This window comes from Crocuta crocuta, unplaced genomic scaffold, assembly GCF_008692635.1.
Source record: "Crocuta crocuta isolate KB4526 unplaced genomic scaffold, BGI_CrCroc_1.0 scaffold693, whole genome shotgun sequence".
NCBI classification, from domain to species: Eukaryota; Metazoa; Chordata; class Mammalia; order Carnivora; family Hyaenidae; genus Crocuta; species Crocuta crocuta.
The window spans coordinates 565,189-580,214 of record NW_027527545.1 but is presented as its reverse complement, the minus strand read 5'-3'; the positions used below and the strand labels follow the sequence as shown (position 1 = coordinate 580,214).

The following is a 15,026-nucleotide window of genomic DNA, read 5'->3' as shown; positions in this document are numbered from 1 at the left end:
AAAAAAAAAAAAAAAAAAAGAAAGAAAGAAAGAAAGAAAACCCATGGGGGCACAGGCACACCCCTAAAACTCAGTAAACTCCTTGCCACACTTCTCATTGATGGAGACTCGGATCTCTTCCTCCTCATAGTCGTCAAAATTACTCGTGTCCCCAGGGCCTTTAAACTTTGGTATGAAGGGAGCTTCCACCTGGAGAGGGGTTAAGAACCACCCAGACCTCAGTAGTCAACATAATCATCCTTACAACAATAAATGCGAATGGCCTAACATTTGTGAGATAACTTACTCTGACCCAGGCCTGAGTTTAGCATTAGGCTGTGAACTCACCATTAACCTAAGAATCTCATTACAGCCGACTCACCGGAGGGGTGTCTCCTGCCTAAGGTCAGAGTGGCCAAATGACCCCACAATCCCATTTCTAGACCCCCTCACTGCTCTAAGATGTCTCAGCTCGGTTGACTCAGAGCCTGCGGCCTCTTTTCAAATGCCACTTCCCTTTCCATCTCTCCATTGGCACNGGAGGCGGCCCACCTTCCTCTGGTAGATGGCAATCCAGTCAGTTGTGGCAAACCACTTGTGGTTCTTGATATCGTTGACCCCATTCTTGAGATTCCCGAAGCGTTTGGTGAGGTCCACCTGCAACAGGTTCCGCAGCAGATCCTTCAGGTCGGAGCTGAAGTGGGATGGGAACCGTACCTGGAGAGAGGGGGTTAACGCAGACAGGATGGGGAAGTTGTCTGGAGCTTGGGGAGCCCCGAAGGCAGCCTTTGCTGCCTCATAGGTCTACCAGGTAGAGGGCCCCCAATTTGAGGGTGCCTCAGAAACCCATTGTAACAGTTTGTTGGGCCCAGTGGAGTTTGATTCAGGAGGTCTGAGTGGGGCCTGAGAAACCAGATACCTGGCCAGTTCCTCAGCCAGGCCAATACGCAGGGGGCCACTTTAAGAACTGCTGCTCTTAGGTAAATGCTATGATGCTTCTCATTTTAGAGAAGAGGAAACAGGCTCAGAGGGGTTAAACAGCCTGCCTGAGGTCACACAGAGGAGCGGGACGGGGGTCTTGAGTCTTGGGTCTGTTGGGAGTCCAGAACTTGCATTCTTAGCTACGGCTTCCTAAGGCACCTCTATGGGGGTCCGGGGACTTCTGAAATATTCATGGTTAGGAGAGAAACGATTGCTTTTCTGAGTCCCCCTCTCTCCACTGACTGACTCTTCTCTTTAAGGTCCAGTTTAACTCTTCCAGAAACGTCCCCAAATGCTGTGAGCCCAAACTTTGTTTGCAAGTAGTTACTGGATTTGTAGCTACAAGAAGGGACTTTCAGCAATGCTCTACATTTTACATGCTGTGTGACCTTGGCCATGGGCCTTAACCTCTCTGGGCCTGCGCCTGCCTCTCTGGCACGAGGCAGATATCCCAGAGTTGCATGAGGGAGATAATACCGCCGAGGGTGCGTGGGAACTGTAAAATGCTACAAAGAACGGAGTTATGCTCATCTTCTCCTCTTCCCCCCTCAGAAGTGCCTGCAGTTTTCTTTTTTTTCTTTTCCCACTTTGGGCCATTTCCTTTGCCATTTCTATTCTGCCTGGTGGCAGACACCTCATCTTTCCCGTTTTAGTGACCCCACCTTGCAGCTGATTTCTTTCTCTGAGAGGCAGGTGTCTGGGCCCCCCATTCTCCTATGAGTAAGAGGAGGTTAAGAGGGGTGAAGGCACTTGCCCGAGGTTTCAGAGCCAGTGGGAGGCAGAGCTGGGACTTGGAGCCAGGTCGGCAGCCCCAGGCTGAGCTGCTCCCATTTAGTTCCTGGGCCAGATGGAAAGATGGCTGGGTCCCCCCAGCAAGGTAGTGAGCTGAGGGCAGAGGTGGGGTTCCCAAGCTATCTCGAGACCTGGGGGCCTCTGATGATGCCGGGGGAAGGGGGTGGTCCCAGGGCAGACACTTCCCGTTTCCAAGCCTGAAGCTCATCACTCCTTCAGAGTGCTGGGGTAGAGCCGTGGGGGTGCATCGTGGGGTGGTGGGCATGTATCACTGCACCGCGTAACCGCTCTGTCCCTCCACCTGCACCCTGAGAGTTAGCCTGCGTTTGGGGTAGAAGGCGTGGGCCGCAGACCCCAAGTGACCCCCGCAGGGTCTGGAGGGGCACGTGGGAACCCCACACGGTCTCTTTGCTACTGTGCAGGCTCAGTGGGGCGACTGGAAGTGAGCAGAGCCTCCTGCTGGGCTGGAGAGGTGATCAGGCAAGGCCCGGGATTCTGGAAGCCCTTGAAGTTTGAGGGGTGTGGGTCCCAGGTTAGATGGGGGGTCGCGTGAGGTGCTGGCCTGTTAACATGGCTGCTGCACCCAGCTTCATCGCTTGGCCTGCCTCTGTGAACTTCCAGATGGTTCTGGCAATAAGCAGGGCTCTGTGGTGAGCGGAACTAGTGGGGAGGGTCTGTCAGGGGGCTTAGCTGCTGTTCCCTAGGCCTCACCTTCCCGGAGACAATCTTCTCGTAGATCTGGATGGGCTGGTCAGCGAAGAAAGGCGGGTAGCCAGCGGCCATCTCATAGATGAGAACCCCTAGAGCCCACCAGTCCACAGCCTTGTTGTAACCCTACAGTGAGGGGGGTACAGTGNGGGGGGGTGGGGCTTGGGGCAGTGGGGTGGGTGGGATGGTGCCTACTTTGCTGAGGATGATCTCCGGGGCCAGGTACTCAGGGGTCCCGCATAAGGTCCAGGTGCGGCCTTTTACACGCTTGGCAAAACCGAAGTCCGTCACCTGCGGGCACAAGAACGGGCTGTTGGCCAGGAAGGAAGGAGGGAGGGCGGTTCCAGCCTTTGGCCGCCCGGGGCCTGCCCCTCGCCCGGCCCGGTGGGCACCTGAATGTAGCCCTGCTGGTCGATGAGGAGGTTCTCCGGCTTCAGGTCCCGGTAGATGAGGTCAAGTGAGTGCAGGTACTCAAAGGTCAGGACGATCTGGGCCGCGTAAAAGCGCGCATGGGGTTCACTGGTGGGGGACAATCGGGAAGGAGAGAGGTGAGTGCGGGTGGCTACCCCTGGCATGACCTGCCCACCCCCAGATGGTCTAGCAGCTGGGCCTATAGGCTGCCCTCCAGCCCAGCGCTCGGAAATCTGTAAGCGGAGCAGGCAGAGCGGGAAAGAGCCCGGATGGTCCGTCGGCCAAGTGACAGAATCAGGCCGCCGTAGATTCATACAATGGCATCGTACCCAACCCCACTGCCAGGACCTATGAGGAACATACACCCAACAACACGGCTAGATGTCCAAGCGATTGTGGGAAGCAAGAGAAGAAAGGAACCACAGAAACATGGACTGTGTGGTTCCATTTATAACACGGCCAAACCCAGACCAAACACATTCACGGTGCTAGAAACCAGAAAGGATTTGCCAGGCAAGGGGGTCGAGGGAATTTTCTGGGGTGTTGGAGACGTTGTGTGGTGCTTCGGGTGGTGGTTTCAGGCGTGCGCAACTGTCACCACTCACGGACCAGATCACTGAACACCTGTGCCTTCTGTTGCACGTCAAGCGCGTTTCCATATACGTAGGTAAAACAGCGTACGTTCTGAAACTGCCAACTTACAGGGTGAAACCAAAGTCCCCCTGTTTGTTTTGTTTTGTGGTGGTTGAGGAACCAGATTCCTCAGATCAGCGGGAACAAGAGCCCAGACAGGCCCGGAGAGCCCACTTTACGACCCCAGGATGGCTCGGTCACGAACGACACCCGCGGACGCACCCAGGCCCATCGTGGCAGGGGCGGGCCGGCTCACCTGAACCTTCCGATCCGCCGCAGGTGTGAGAACATCTCCCCGCCAGGCACATACTCCATGACCATGTATAAGTTCGAGTTGTCCTGTGAGAAGCAGTGGCTGATCAGGGCCCCGCTCCCTCAGCCTGAGGCCCCATCTGAAGGCCTGGTGCCCTTACGTGGTGGGTGTTACAAAATAAAGCGACAGTGACAATCCTGGCTCCCGTATGAAGTCTGCTCTGAGAGCCAGGCACCCACCTCATTTCCTTCTGCCCGTGAAGAAGAAGGGGGTAGCTGTCTTCCTGTTTATAGGGGGTGAAAGTGGGGGCCGGCGGGTGGGGTGTAAGGGACCAGCCAAGCGTGCCTGGGCTGGAGAGAGGACTCCAGACTCCAGGTGGCTCATGTCTGAGACTGCCTTGACTGAAGCCTGAGATGACCATTTTGCTTCCAACCACGCATGGGGCCCTTGTAACTGCCCGGGTCTCAGGCCTCAATGGCTTTTCCCAGATCTTGTAGTCACAGGTTCGGGCAGCACCCAAAATAGCTCAGGTGGGGTGCTCACGCTGTGCTCGGAACGGTCACGGCAACCCCATCGGGGGGGACCGTTATGATCCCCATTTTGTAGGTGGGGAAACTGAGGCTCAGGGCCGTGAAGTCCCTCACCAGCGTCAAATAGCCTGGAAGGTGAATAGGGCGGGGATTTGCATCCAGGCTGCATGTGCCAGGTGCTTGCGGTGAAAGGCAGAGGCCGTTTCGAGGGGTGTCATCCAGGCTGGGTGACTTGGCCAAGGTTCTCAAGTGAGCAGCTGGTGGGCCCAGGAGTTGAACACGGGTCTCCCAGAGTCTCGGGCAGACTCCGGTCCCCTAGCATCCCTTCTCTGGGGCTCTCCTTCCTTCCTGTCAGTGGGCCTGCCTCCTTGGGCAGCCAGTACTTGTCCTTGGCCCTCGCCCCAGCTCTGGGAGCCCAAAGGCTGTACCCGCCAGCAGTGGCCCCGGCCGCCACATGTGGGGACCCCACCTTGAAGGAGAACTCGAGTTTGACGAGGAAAGGAAAGTTGACCGCTTGCAGGATGCGCTTTTCGTTCAGGGTGTGTTCAATCTGTTTCAGCTTCACCACCTGCAGGGGTGGGAAGGGAGGGCGAAGAGAACAGCGTGGGAGAGGGTCCTCCTCATCCCCCCGATGCCTGGAAGTGGAGGTGCCTGGGCTGTGCTAGTTCCTTTGAGTGCTCGTGGCCTGTGGAGCCTTGAGGGGCTACCTGTCCCTGCATGGCACGTAGTTCAGGGCAAGAACAGTAGTCCCCAGGCTTCCTGGATCAGAGGCATCAGAGCCGTGCTGGGGGAAGCTCGGGGCCTGTGGATGCCCAGATAAGGTGTCTAGTAAAGTCAGGGGGAGGGGGAAGTCAGGGAAGGCTTCCTGGAGGAAGGGGCAGCTAAGCTGACACTGAAAAGACAAGTGTGAGTCATGCCTGAGAGATGGGCTGTTTAGAAATACCTTTCCTGCATCCGGGAGCAGCCGCCACAGAGCCACTCAAACCCCAGGCTAATTGCTCCTCAGCCCTCAGCCGTTTCCAGCGGGCGCCTCACACACAGTGACAAAAGCCCTGAAGGGTATGCACTGTGAACATCCATTTTGGGAGATCCAGATGCAGAGAAGGAAGTGATTTGCCCACGGTCACTCACAGCTAGTCGGTGTCAGGCCAGCATGTATGCAGCCCCTCGGTTGGCTCTCATCTGCCATTTAGGGCTTTTTCTGCTTTGCTCGTAGTTGTCGATCCCATGGATCGACACCTGTGCTACCCAGTATGGTCTACACTAGCTGTGTATGGTTGCTGAGCACTTGAAACGAGGCTAGTTGACTGGGGAAGGGAGTTTAAGGTTTTAAGGTTTGGGGCGCCTGGTTGGCTCAGTCGGTTAAGTGTCCGACTTTGGCTCAGGTCATGATCTCATGGCTTGTGGGTTCAAGCCCCGGGTCAGGCTCTGTGCTGACAGCTCGGAGCCTGGAGCCTGCTTTGGATTCTGTGTCTCCCTCCCTGTCTCTCCTCCTCCCCCGCCTGCACTTTCTCTCTCTCTCTCTCTCACTCAAAAATAAACAAACATTAAAAAAAAATGTTAAGGTTCTAAAATGAAAATTTAAAAACACTCAATGCAGTTACTCGTTGGAACAGCTTGGGCTATGTGAATGTGCTTTTCCAACTTCTCTGCTTTTTCTGGTTTTTCTAGAGAAGACTTAACATTGGAACAGAGGTATAAGGGTAAAACATGTGCTAGATTTTGAAGCCTTGATACAGACAAAAAGGAATATAAAATGTCTCAATGATATTTTTATACTAGTTACAGACGTTGAAATCATAATATCGTAGATACACTGGCTTAATTAAAGCACGCTGCTGAAATAAATTCTACCTGTTTCTTTTTACTATTTATGTATTTATTTTTATTGTTGAAAGAGAGAGAGACAGAGAGGGAGCAGGTGAGCAGGCATGGGAGGGGCAGAGAGGGAGACCCTGGATCTGAAGCAGGCTCTGAGCTGTCAGCACAGAGCCTGATGCAGGGCTCGAACCCACAAACCATGAAATCATGACCTGAGCTGACGTCGGAAGTTTTAACCAACTGAGCCACCCAGGCGCCCCCTCTTTTTACTTTTTAAATGGGGTTTCTGGCAAATTTAAACCCACGCGTGGCTCGTGGGACATTTCTGGTGGAACACTGCTACCCTACGGCAGCTCCAGCGTCAAGTAGGGTCTTAAAAATATTTACAGCAATAAGGGCTGTGTAGATGGAAGACTTGTGGCTGCCTCGGCATGGGCTGGGTGTCTGAGCCGCGTCCCCCGCCTGGATTCCCAGCAGCGGCTGGTGTGGAGGGGACGCTTCATGAAGGCAGCAAGGGCCCATCTGCCCCCGGGGTCTGGCACCTCATGAAGGCTCAGGAGAGAGTCGGTGAATGGTGGCGAGCGGGGGAAGACCACCCAGGCGGTGGGAAGGGCCTGACTGCAGGCCTGCCGGTGGGGGGGGACGGGACACGGCCTCCAGGTGGGGCCGGGCTTACCTTCTGTTTGTCGAGGATCTTCATGGCAAAGTGGTTCCCGGTCTCCTTGTGCTTCACCAGCATCACCCGCCCAAAGGAGCCCGTGCCGAGGGTCTTGATTCGTTCAAAATGATCCAAATGGGCTGTATTCTGTGGGCAGAGGGGGTTGGGAGGGTCAGGGGCCCCCTCCAAGTGGCCTGCGAGGTCAAGGTCTGGGGCATGCCCTCTGCCANGGCAGGGGCCACCAGCTGGAAGCGGGTGGTGGGGTGGGAGAGCCTGGCGGTGGGTGACTGGGTGCCTCCACCCAGGAGCCCCCACAGGCATCGAGGGAGCAAATGGGGGCAGGCCTGGGGCGCTCCACGTAGCCCTAAACCTCCTCGCCATGTTGTGGGGACACAGCTGGAAGATGGGGGGGCCACTGGCTCACTCCTTCCGGGGCGCTTACCTGCGCAGGGTTTTCCCATTTTTTAAGAAAATCTTCTTTGGCTTTGGCTAAGAACTCTTTCACTGCAAGGAAAAGAGAGAGAGTGAGAGAGAGACTCGATCTCGTCAAGGTGGGCCCAGGCTATTCCTGGGGAGATGCCCATTTGTGAAAAGTGGGGTGCAGCTGTCTCAACCCAGAGACCGACCTTTTCCCAGTAGCTTCAAGCGCCCTGCTTGGGCTGGAGGGTAGCTTTGGGGGGGCCCCTGATGTGGGCTGGGGTCGGGGACCCCTTTACTCAGAGAAGTGGGATCCAACCTCAACTTCGTCCCAAATGGGGTACAAGGTGACTCAGGGGTTACTCTTAGGGGTACAGAGAGTGGCGCACAGGCCAGCCCACCCCCACTCGCCCCAGTTCTGACCGACATTCCATGGCCAGGGCCGACGCCAGCCAAGATATTTATAGCCTGGGGATTTGGCTGCTCCTCCAGCCCCTTCTCTGGGGAGGCCGGGCCTTGGGTGGAGGCCTCCGGGGCTCGAGTAGCAGGCGCCCTTGGGGGGGCTCAGCTGTTGCCTTGGCCCCCAGCTGGCCCCACTCCTGCCTCTGCAGTCCAGGGGCCCTTCCTTGCTCCAGAGCTGGTTCAAGGGGAGCCTTACCCAATACCCACGCCCGTGGGCCCTTCAGCACTCCACGGCGCACATCGCCATCCGGCTAACGTTGAAGGCCTCCTGGTGGACCCTGGATCTGCTGCTTTATCTCCACTATCTCATCTGGCCTACCCACCAACCTTCCTCTTACCCATTCTTCACATTTAACACCCTAGGAAACTGAGGCTTGAAAACAGGCATTCTTGCTGAGGCTGAGAAGGAGCCCAGCAAAGCACTTAAGGGCCAGGACTCCGGGATGAGATCAAGTTCAAATCCTGGTCTCTGATGAGCTGTGCAACCTGAGGCAACTGACCTCACCTCTCTGGGCCAGAGTTTTTCCTCAGCTGTAAAACAGGGATAATAACAGTAACAATCTAGCAGGGTGGGTCTGAGGACTGAGGGAGTTAATCTTGGCAAAGGGGACAGTGGCTGGTATGGGGTTTATTAATGGCAACTGTTAATTTTGCTTTTAAGTATTAAAAAAAAATTGAAATATAAGGGGCATCCGGGTGGCTCAGTTGGTTAAACATCTGACTTCGGCTCAGGTTATGATCTCACGGTCTGTGAGTTTGAGCCCAGCGTTGTGCTCTGTGCTGACAGCTCAGAGCCTGGAGCCTGTTTCAGATTCTGTGTCTCCTTCTCTCTCTGCCCCTCCCCTGCTCACATTCTGTCTCTCTCAAAAAAAAAAAACATAAAAAAAATTGAGGTATGAAATACAGGGGGTGCACTGACTGTTCAGGCTTTAAATGTTTGCTTTTTAAAATTTTTGATAGAGAGCAGGGGAGGGGCAGAGAGAGATGGAAACACAGAATTGAAGCAGGCTCCAGGCTCCGAGCTGTCAACACAGAGCCTGACGCGGGGCTCAAACCCATGAACCATGAGATCGTGACCTGAGTTGAAGTCGGACACTTAACCAACTGAGCCACCCAGGCACCCCCCGACTGTTCAGACTTTAAATGTACAGTCTGATGAATTCTTTTATTAAAAAAAATTTTTTTAAATGTTTTATTTACTTTTGAGAGAGAGAGAGCGAAACAGTNGAAGAGAAGGACGGGGACACAGAATCTGAAGCCGGCTCCAGGCTCTGAGCTGTCGGCACAGAGCCTGACGCGGGGCTCGAACCCACGAACCATGAAATCATGACCTGAGCCAAAGTCAGCCGCTTAACCAACTGAACCACTCAGGCGCCCCTAAAAAAAATTTTTTTTAATGTTTATTTATTTTTGAGAGAGAGAGAGAGACAGAGACAGAGACAGAGTGCGAGCAAGGGAGGGGCAGAGAGAGAGAAGGAGACACAGAATCCGAAGCAGGCTCCGGGCTCTGAGCTGTCAGCACAGAGCCTGACGCAGGGCTCGAACTTGTGAACTGTGAGATCATGACCTGAGCTGAAGTCGGATACTCAGCCGACGAGTCTGATGGAGTCTTACCGTGTAAGGCCTGTCCTTGTGACCACCACCCGGGGCCAGGCTCGCTGCTGTTCAGGGACCCTTCCTGTGGGCCAGTCCTGGGCTGAATGCTCTCTGCGCCTGATTCCTGCCCTGCTGGGTCAGATCTGCTGCTATGCTCGTCGCGCGTGTTAAGACTGACCAGGCCTCAGGTTGCCTGCAGGACCCACTGCGCACAGGATGAACCCTGGGGGCAGTGCACCGGGGTGGCCCATAGACAGAGCGGTCTCCCAACCCCTGCGGTTCCTGTGATGACTGCCACCCGAGGGGTCCTGCACACATGCACTTGGCCTTGCCTGTCACCTTCCCGGGCTCCGCATGCACCGTGCCAGCACTCCCACTGTCCCCAAGAGCTGCTCAGGGTTTGGAGAGAAAAGCCTTCCACGGGGCCACAGGGCGGCAGATGCAGGAGAGACTGTTGGCCATGAAAGCCCTAGAATGAGTGCCTGGGCAGGCAGGGGGCGGTTGAGGAATGGCCAGGAGTTCTAGGCCGGTACTTGGCTGGGCCACCAACTGCTGGGGACCAGGGGGCTGCACCAGATCCAGTGCTTTCACTAGCAGGGTCTATTTTGACACACAGCACCTTTCTTGGAGACCTCCAAACACATACCCTGAGTTCCCGATGAAGGCTGGGGGAGAGGGCACCCTCCTGGACGTCACCTTTGCCTACCCAAGAAGGCCAAGGAAGGGGTGGGACAGAATCCAGGTGGGTGCCTGGTCCTGCTTCCCTCCTTGCTCTCGGCCATCCCCGAGAACTGTCACATTCTGCTTTTTCCTGGCTCAGAGGGCCTGCGCCTCTGGCCGTCCACTGGCCCCCCCACTGAGGGGCTCCATGGGTGCCTAGGTCCTAGTGGAGCTCTTCTCTTGACTCTCCAAGGATACAAGGGCCAAGGCTGTGTCCCTTCTGGTGCCATTGGCTTGCCAGGTTCGGGCACAGTGTGTGTGTGTGTGGGGGGGGGCAGTGCCAGAAGGACTGGACAGAGAAAGAGGGATCACAATGTGGGGAGGAACCCCAGCCTGGAGCCCCCGTACTCACCTCTGCTTCCTACCTCTTCCAGCAGAGGGTGCAATGGGGGGGCAGAGAGGGACAGGGTGAGCTGGGACCCATCTGCCCCTGGCCAGGGAGGCTCAGGGTGCTGGCTGCGCCTTAGGTGCCCAGAAGGTGTGGTGCAGGTAGCCCAGGAAACGGACAGTCAGGTGGGCCCAGAGGAGCAGCTGTAGCCACAGCTGGAAGGTGGTCTCCGAGTCCCCGCCCTGGCCACTGCCTGACCCCACGTCCATCCCAGGCTGCCCTAGGCTCTCCCTGGAATCTTCCCTCTGCAGGGAAACCAGGAATACGCAGAGCCTCTGAGCTGGCTTCCTCTGGAGGGCCTCGGGGGACCGGGGAGGAGGAGCTGGTTGCCGGGGAAGCACTTAAAGGTACCTGCTCCTGGCTGGCCAAGGTCTGCAAAGGCCCTGCCTTGGCATAAGGCAGCGGGAAGATTCTCCTGAGGGTGTCCCTTCTGGCTGGCCTGGCTGCCCTAGGGGTGGAGTGCTGAAGCTAACTTCCTGTTCCAGAGACTTCACCGCTCCCAAGATGCCAGGTCCCGACTTCCTCAGTGGGTGCTGAACTACCCAGAGGATGGCACCAGATGTGCCCAGGGCAGTGCCCCCTGGGCAGAGGGGAAGGAGTTAAGGTTCAGGCCCAGGCAGCAGCAAGGGGCTCCCTGGGGGCCCCAGAGGCCCCAGAGCCCCGTTAATTAGCTCAAAGAGCGGCTGGAGAGAAAGGCATGGGGAAGGAAGAAGGGGGGGCGGAAGGCCAAGGGCTACCCTGTCTCCTTCCCTAAGTCCTTTTTGAACCTGGAGCCCCCAGATCCTGGCACCCCAAGGGAAAAGTGGGTACATCTGGATTTGTCCTGCTCTTATGCAGGGGCAGAGAGGGGACCGACATCACAGCATGCCCTTGGCCTCTGTCAAACCTTGCCCTGAGCTTGGCTCTGCTTTCAGCCATGAGAGTCCAACCGGAAGCGAAAGGCTAAACCTAGGGGTGGAGGAGGGGGGAGGCAGCCTTGACCATCTTCCTCCTTCTTTCCAGATCCCCCAAAGAGTGGAGGGTCAGCGGCAGCTTCCCTGAAAGTGCTCAGCACCCGTGGCCCCTGATGACAACAGGAAGTGGCAGAGAAGGGACACCCAGCCGGCTCCCTCCGGCTTGTGAAACCACTCTCCCCCCCCACCCCCGCCCCGTCCTGTGTCTCCTACAGGGGTGGGGGGTGACTGCCAGCCTCCACTCTGGTCTGGATTCGATTTGGGCTAACGGAGAGAACCCCAGACACCCCTCAAACCACCAGGGCCACAGCACGAGGAGGGAGCCCAGCCTCAGACCCGCAATCTCAGCACACTTTGCCCCCTGAGACCTGTTTCTCCTGGGAATTCTGGGACAAGGCTGCCCACCTGGGCTGGGGCCCCTACTTTGGGCTGGGTGATTCCTCTACTCTGGGCTGGACCCCAACCCAGGACTGGAACAACCCCTACTCTGAACTAGATCTCTATCCTGGACTGGGTCACTCCCCAGTCGGATGGACCCCTGTTCTGTACTCAACCATCATCCCTTATGACGGGGACTCCGCCACTGAGCCGAACCGACATCCGTTCTGAGCTTAACCCAACACTGGGCTGGACCACTCTACCGCCTCGGTCTGAGCTGGGCCCCTACTCTGGGTGGACCACCTCCCCTTGTCTGAACTGGGCCACACACACCTCTGCTCTTCCCCAGGCCCCCAAGGCCAGGGTTGTTAGTAAGGGAGGAGGCGTTTCCAGGGCGCACCGAGGGTCCACAGACTCTTCCTCTCCACCTTGTTCCCTCAACCCCACTGCAGCCCTTTCCTGGCTTGAGGGGCAGACAGTGCCTGGGAAGTTGCTATAGCAACAGGGCTCATCCTCACCATCGCTGGGGTTGGAAGCCATCACTCAGTCTTCCTCTGAGGGCACCGAGGCTACGGTGGCTGGGAAGGCTCACGAGACCTGCTGTACCAGCTTGGCTGCCCATCCCTAATGCCCCATCCATAGGGGGAGGCAGGGAGTTGGGGGCTGGTGGCAGGAAGAGAAACCTAACTTAGGGACCAGTGGGTGCAGGGGAGGGACAGACAGGACCCTCAAGCTTCTGTCGGCCTGACCGGGCTGAGGGAAAAGCTGCCTCGGCAGGACCCTCTTGGGCACCCATACAACTGCCAGTGCACAGGTGTTTGCTCCTCTCAGACAGACTTCTTCCCAGTTCTCGGGGAGGGGGTGGGGGGAAGAGGGGCAATTCTCAGAGAGCCTGGGTTTGTTTGTCCCTGGGACCCAGAGGGGTGTCTGGGGGCTCCCTCTCACCAGTGCTGCCCCTTCTCCTGTGGGCCAGCTCCCAGGGGTGCCAATGGCCAGTGCCAGCCAAGGCCTGAGCTCCAGTTGGCCGCCCGGCCCCCAGGCCTCTTGGGGCCACTGCCTTCTCCAGCTTGCTCCGAGTCCAGGGCTTGGTCTTTTTATATGCTCTCGTAGCATCTTTCTCGGGCCCCTGCCCATGGCTCTGGCATCTCTGTGTCCAGGCTTCTGCCACCTCACCAGGGCTTGTTCTAGATCCCCGGCCTCCCGGGAGGAAGTTGGCACTGTCCTGTCCTGCCCTGCCATGGAGAGAGCAGCGCGGGGTCTGCAGGACGCCTAAGAGGTGCCTACTGTGGCTGGGGCACTCTCCTGACGCAGGTCAGGCGGGCAGCTGACAGATGAAATTCAGGTGCCCCCTGCAGGCTGGCTCGGCTACTGCCCCCGCCCCTATGGGCACCCCACCATAGTCACAAGAGGGCAAATCTTGTCTAATTCCATCTGGTTGGAATCAGAGCCTCAAAGCGAAAAGGGGCTTCGTCTTTCATCTTATAGTTCCTTCTCTGAGAGCCCCTGCAAGTCTCTGGAAGGAAGCACAGCTTGGGGCATTTCCCGAAGTGTGACCAGGGTCCCCGTGGCAGGGCCTGAAATGATTCTGGAAGATGTTTTTGCTTTTCCGGCTACATTATATTTTATTTAATGTGTATCACAGAGACTGTAATGGATGCAGCAGTCTCCTGATTTCATTTATAGGACTGCCTAGGAGAGATCAGAGTTTGTGTCTGAACGGAAGTGGCTCAAAACCTTATTATTTTAAATTAAGAAAATACAAGTGAAGAGAGTAAGAATCAGGGAGGAGGCCTGGGAATGTCTGGGCTGGGCAATGCTGGGGTCCAGGAAGTTGGCTGGTTAAGTGGATCTGGATGTGAATCTGCCTCTTTGACATTATCTGTGTCAAACTCGGTGTGTTTGGAAAATTCAGATAAAACTGTTATAAAAATCACTCAAGCAGATAGATCTAGGGAGACCATTTAGCCTGGCGCATCCTAGATGCCCAGCAAATAGTGGCTCTGTTTCATTGTGACAGGCCACTCCTGGGTGTCTAGCCTGCGCTCTGAGAGAATTAGTGGTTCCTTCCAGAGCCTCGGATCTTTTTCTCCGGGGGGATCCTTTTCCCTGTGTGGCTTCCCGCCTCACGCTGCACGTGTTTGCTATGCCTTGAAAGTTCTCCACGACTATGTCATCTCCCCAACTTTCAGCTGAGTTCCTGCACATATAGCTGCTGGCATCTACCTTCCACCTCCCAGCCAGCCTCACCTGCTGGGGGCCCAGCCCCTCCCCCTCTGCCTAGTCCCCTCCAAGCTTATGCCCAGACCTTTTTTGGTCACTACCCACCTGCTCTTCTGTCATCAAGCACTCAGCTACAGGCACTTGCCTCCCTGTCCCCCGCCCATCGGTGACATGTCAGGCCTTCTCATGGCTGCTTGGCGATTCTGAGTTCTGCCATTTGAATCCGCGTGGGAATAAAGTTCCCTGGGTTTCATGGCTGGATCTTTCTGGGAGGGGGTATCCAGAGGACTCAGATGCTGGGGGTTGAGATCAGGGTGTTTTGGACACGGTCTCCCTTTTCAGCTCTATTTCTGAAGGGGATCCTAGCTAAGCTCCAGCTACGGAGGATGACATTTTAAGAGCTGGAGGAACTGAGGAAGGGGCCTGAGGCCATTTCTGAAGGCATTTCCAGAATACACACTGAATACATACAGAATCTCTCTGGGCCAAAAAGGCCAACATAATTTGGGGGCCGAGGGGGAAACAGGCTTCTCTCTGGCTGAGCCCTGGGAATGATCAGAATCTATCTGTCCCTCGGCAAGGCAAGTCATTAGATGTCACTCACTATTCTCCCCAACTGTCAAGCCTTAAGTCCCCTTTCTCACCATCCTAGCTCAAGCTGAATGCGCCCTGGTAAACCCAGGAACTTCATACGCCACTTTTCATTCTGAGCCGGGAGTGGGTAAAAGAAGCCCTGGGAACTGGGTGAATGACAGAGCCTCAGTTGTGAAACAACCATTTATTTAGGGGCACTCCAAGAAGTCTAGAGCTCACGGCATACCAGGAGAGAGGAAGGGGCTTTGCTGCCGCCCCCCTACCCACCACCCAGGAAAGAAGATGCATGAATCCCAGCAAGATAGGCCCAACTTGGCTTTAAAGCACTGAAGCAGTTCTCTTGGTTCATAAACAGTCTGCTACCCCAGCCAGGGCCAGACGTTCGCTTGGAGGAGGGAACACCAGCAGAGACGCAGAGTGACAGGATGAGAGAGGGGCAGAGGGACCCAGAAAGATCCTGTCCCCCCTGCCAAGTGACATACAAGGGAAAAACAATGCTGGAGGTGGCTCTGGGAAATGCTTAAGGGGGGCG

At 56.2% G+C, this 15,026-nt stretch overlaps 2 protein-coding genes across 2 annotated transcripts; both read right to left on the bottom strand.

Moving 5' to 3' along the window:
- Positions 1 to 6: 6 nt before the first annotated feature.
- PRKACA (protein kinase cAMP-activated catalytic subunit alpha) lies at positions 7 to 12,249 on the bottom strand. The gene is made up of 10 exons (XM_077765500.1): positions 12,199 to 12,249; positions 7,209 to 7,270; positions 6,785 to 6,913; positions 4,757 to 4,855; positions 3,761 to 3,843; positions 2,853 to 2,979; positions 2,656 to 2,751; positions 2,464 to 2,586; positions 532 to 696; positions 7 to 189 (listed from the first exon to the last, which is right to left on the bottom strand). Exons 1-10 carry the CDS (start codon positions 12,218 to 12,220, stop codon positions 64 to 66), a joined length of 1,032 nt encoding a protein of 343 aa, XP_077621626.1. The 5' UTR covers positions 12,221 to 12,249; the 3' UTR covers positions 7 to 63.
- On the bottom strand, positions 10,365 to 10,578 carry SMIM46 (small integral membrane protein 46). The gene has a single exon (XM_077765508.1). The coding sequence runs from the start codon at positions 10,556 to 10,558 to the stop codon at positions 10,406 to 10,408; it is 153 nt and encodes a 50-aa protein (XP_077621634.1). The 5' UTR covers positions 10,559 to 10,578; the 3' UTR covers positions 10,365 to 10,405.
- Positions 12,250 to 15,026: the final 2,777 nt, after the last annotated feature.

What these genes read in the sequence shown, in the direction of transcription:
- PRKACA (XM_077765500.1), bottom strand. Translation starts at nt 12,220, where the DNA reads ATGGCTTCCAACCCCAGCGATG. An exon ending in AACTCGAGTTCTCCTTCAAG is followed by an intron (nt 3,844 to 4,756) that starts GTGGGGTCCCCA and finishes TGCTTCTCACAG; the next exon opens with GACAACTCGAACTTATACAT. An exon ending in AGAAGATTGTCTCCGGGAAG is followed by an intron (nt 697 to 2,463) that starts GTGAGGCCTAGG and finishes CCCTCTCTCCAG; the next exon opens with GTACGGTTCCCATCCCACTT.
- SMIM46 (XM_077765508.1), bottom strand. Translation starts at nt 10,558, where the DNA reads ATGGACGTGGGGTCAGGCAGTGGCCAGGGCGGGGACTCGGAGACCACC.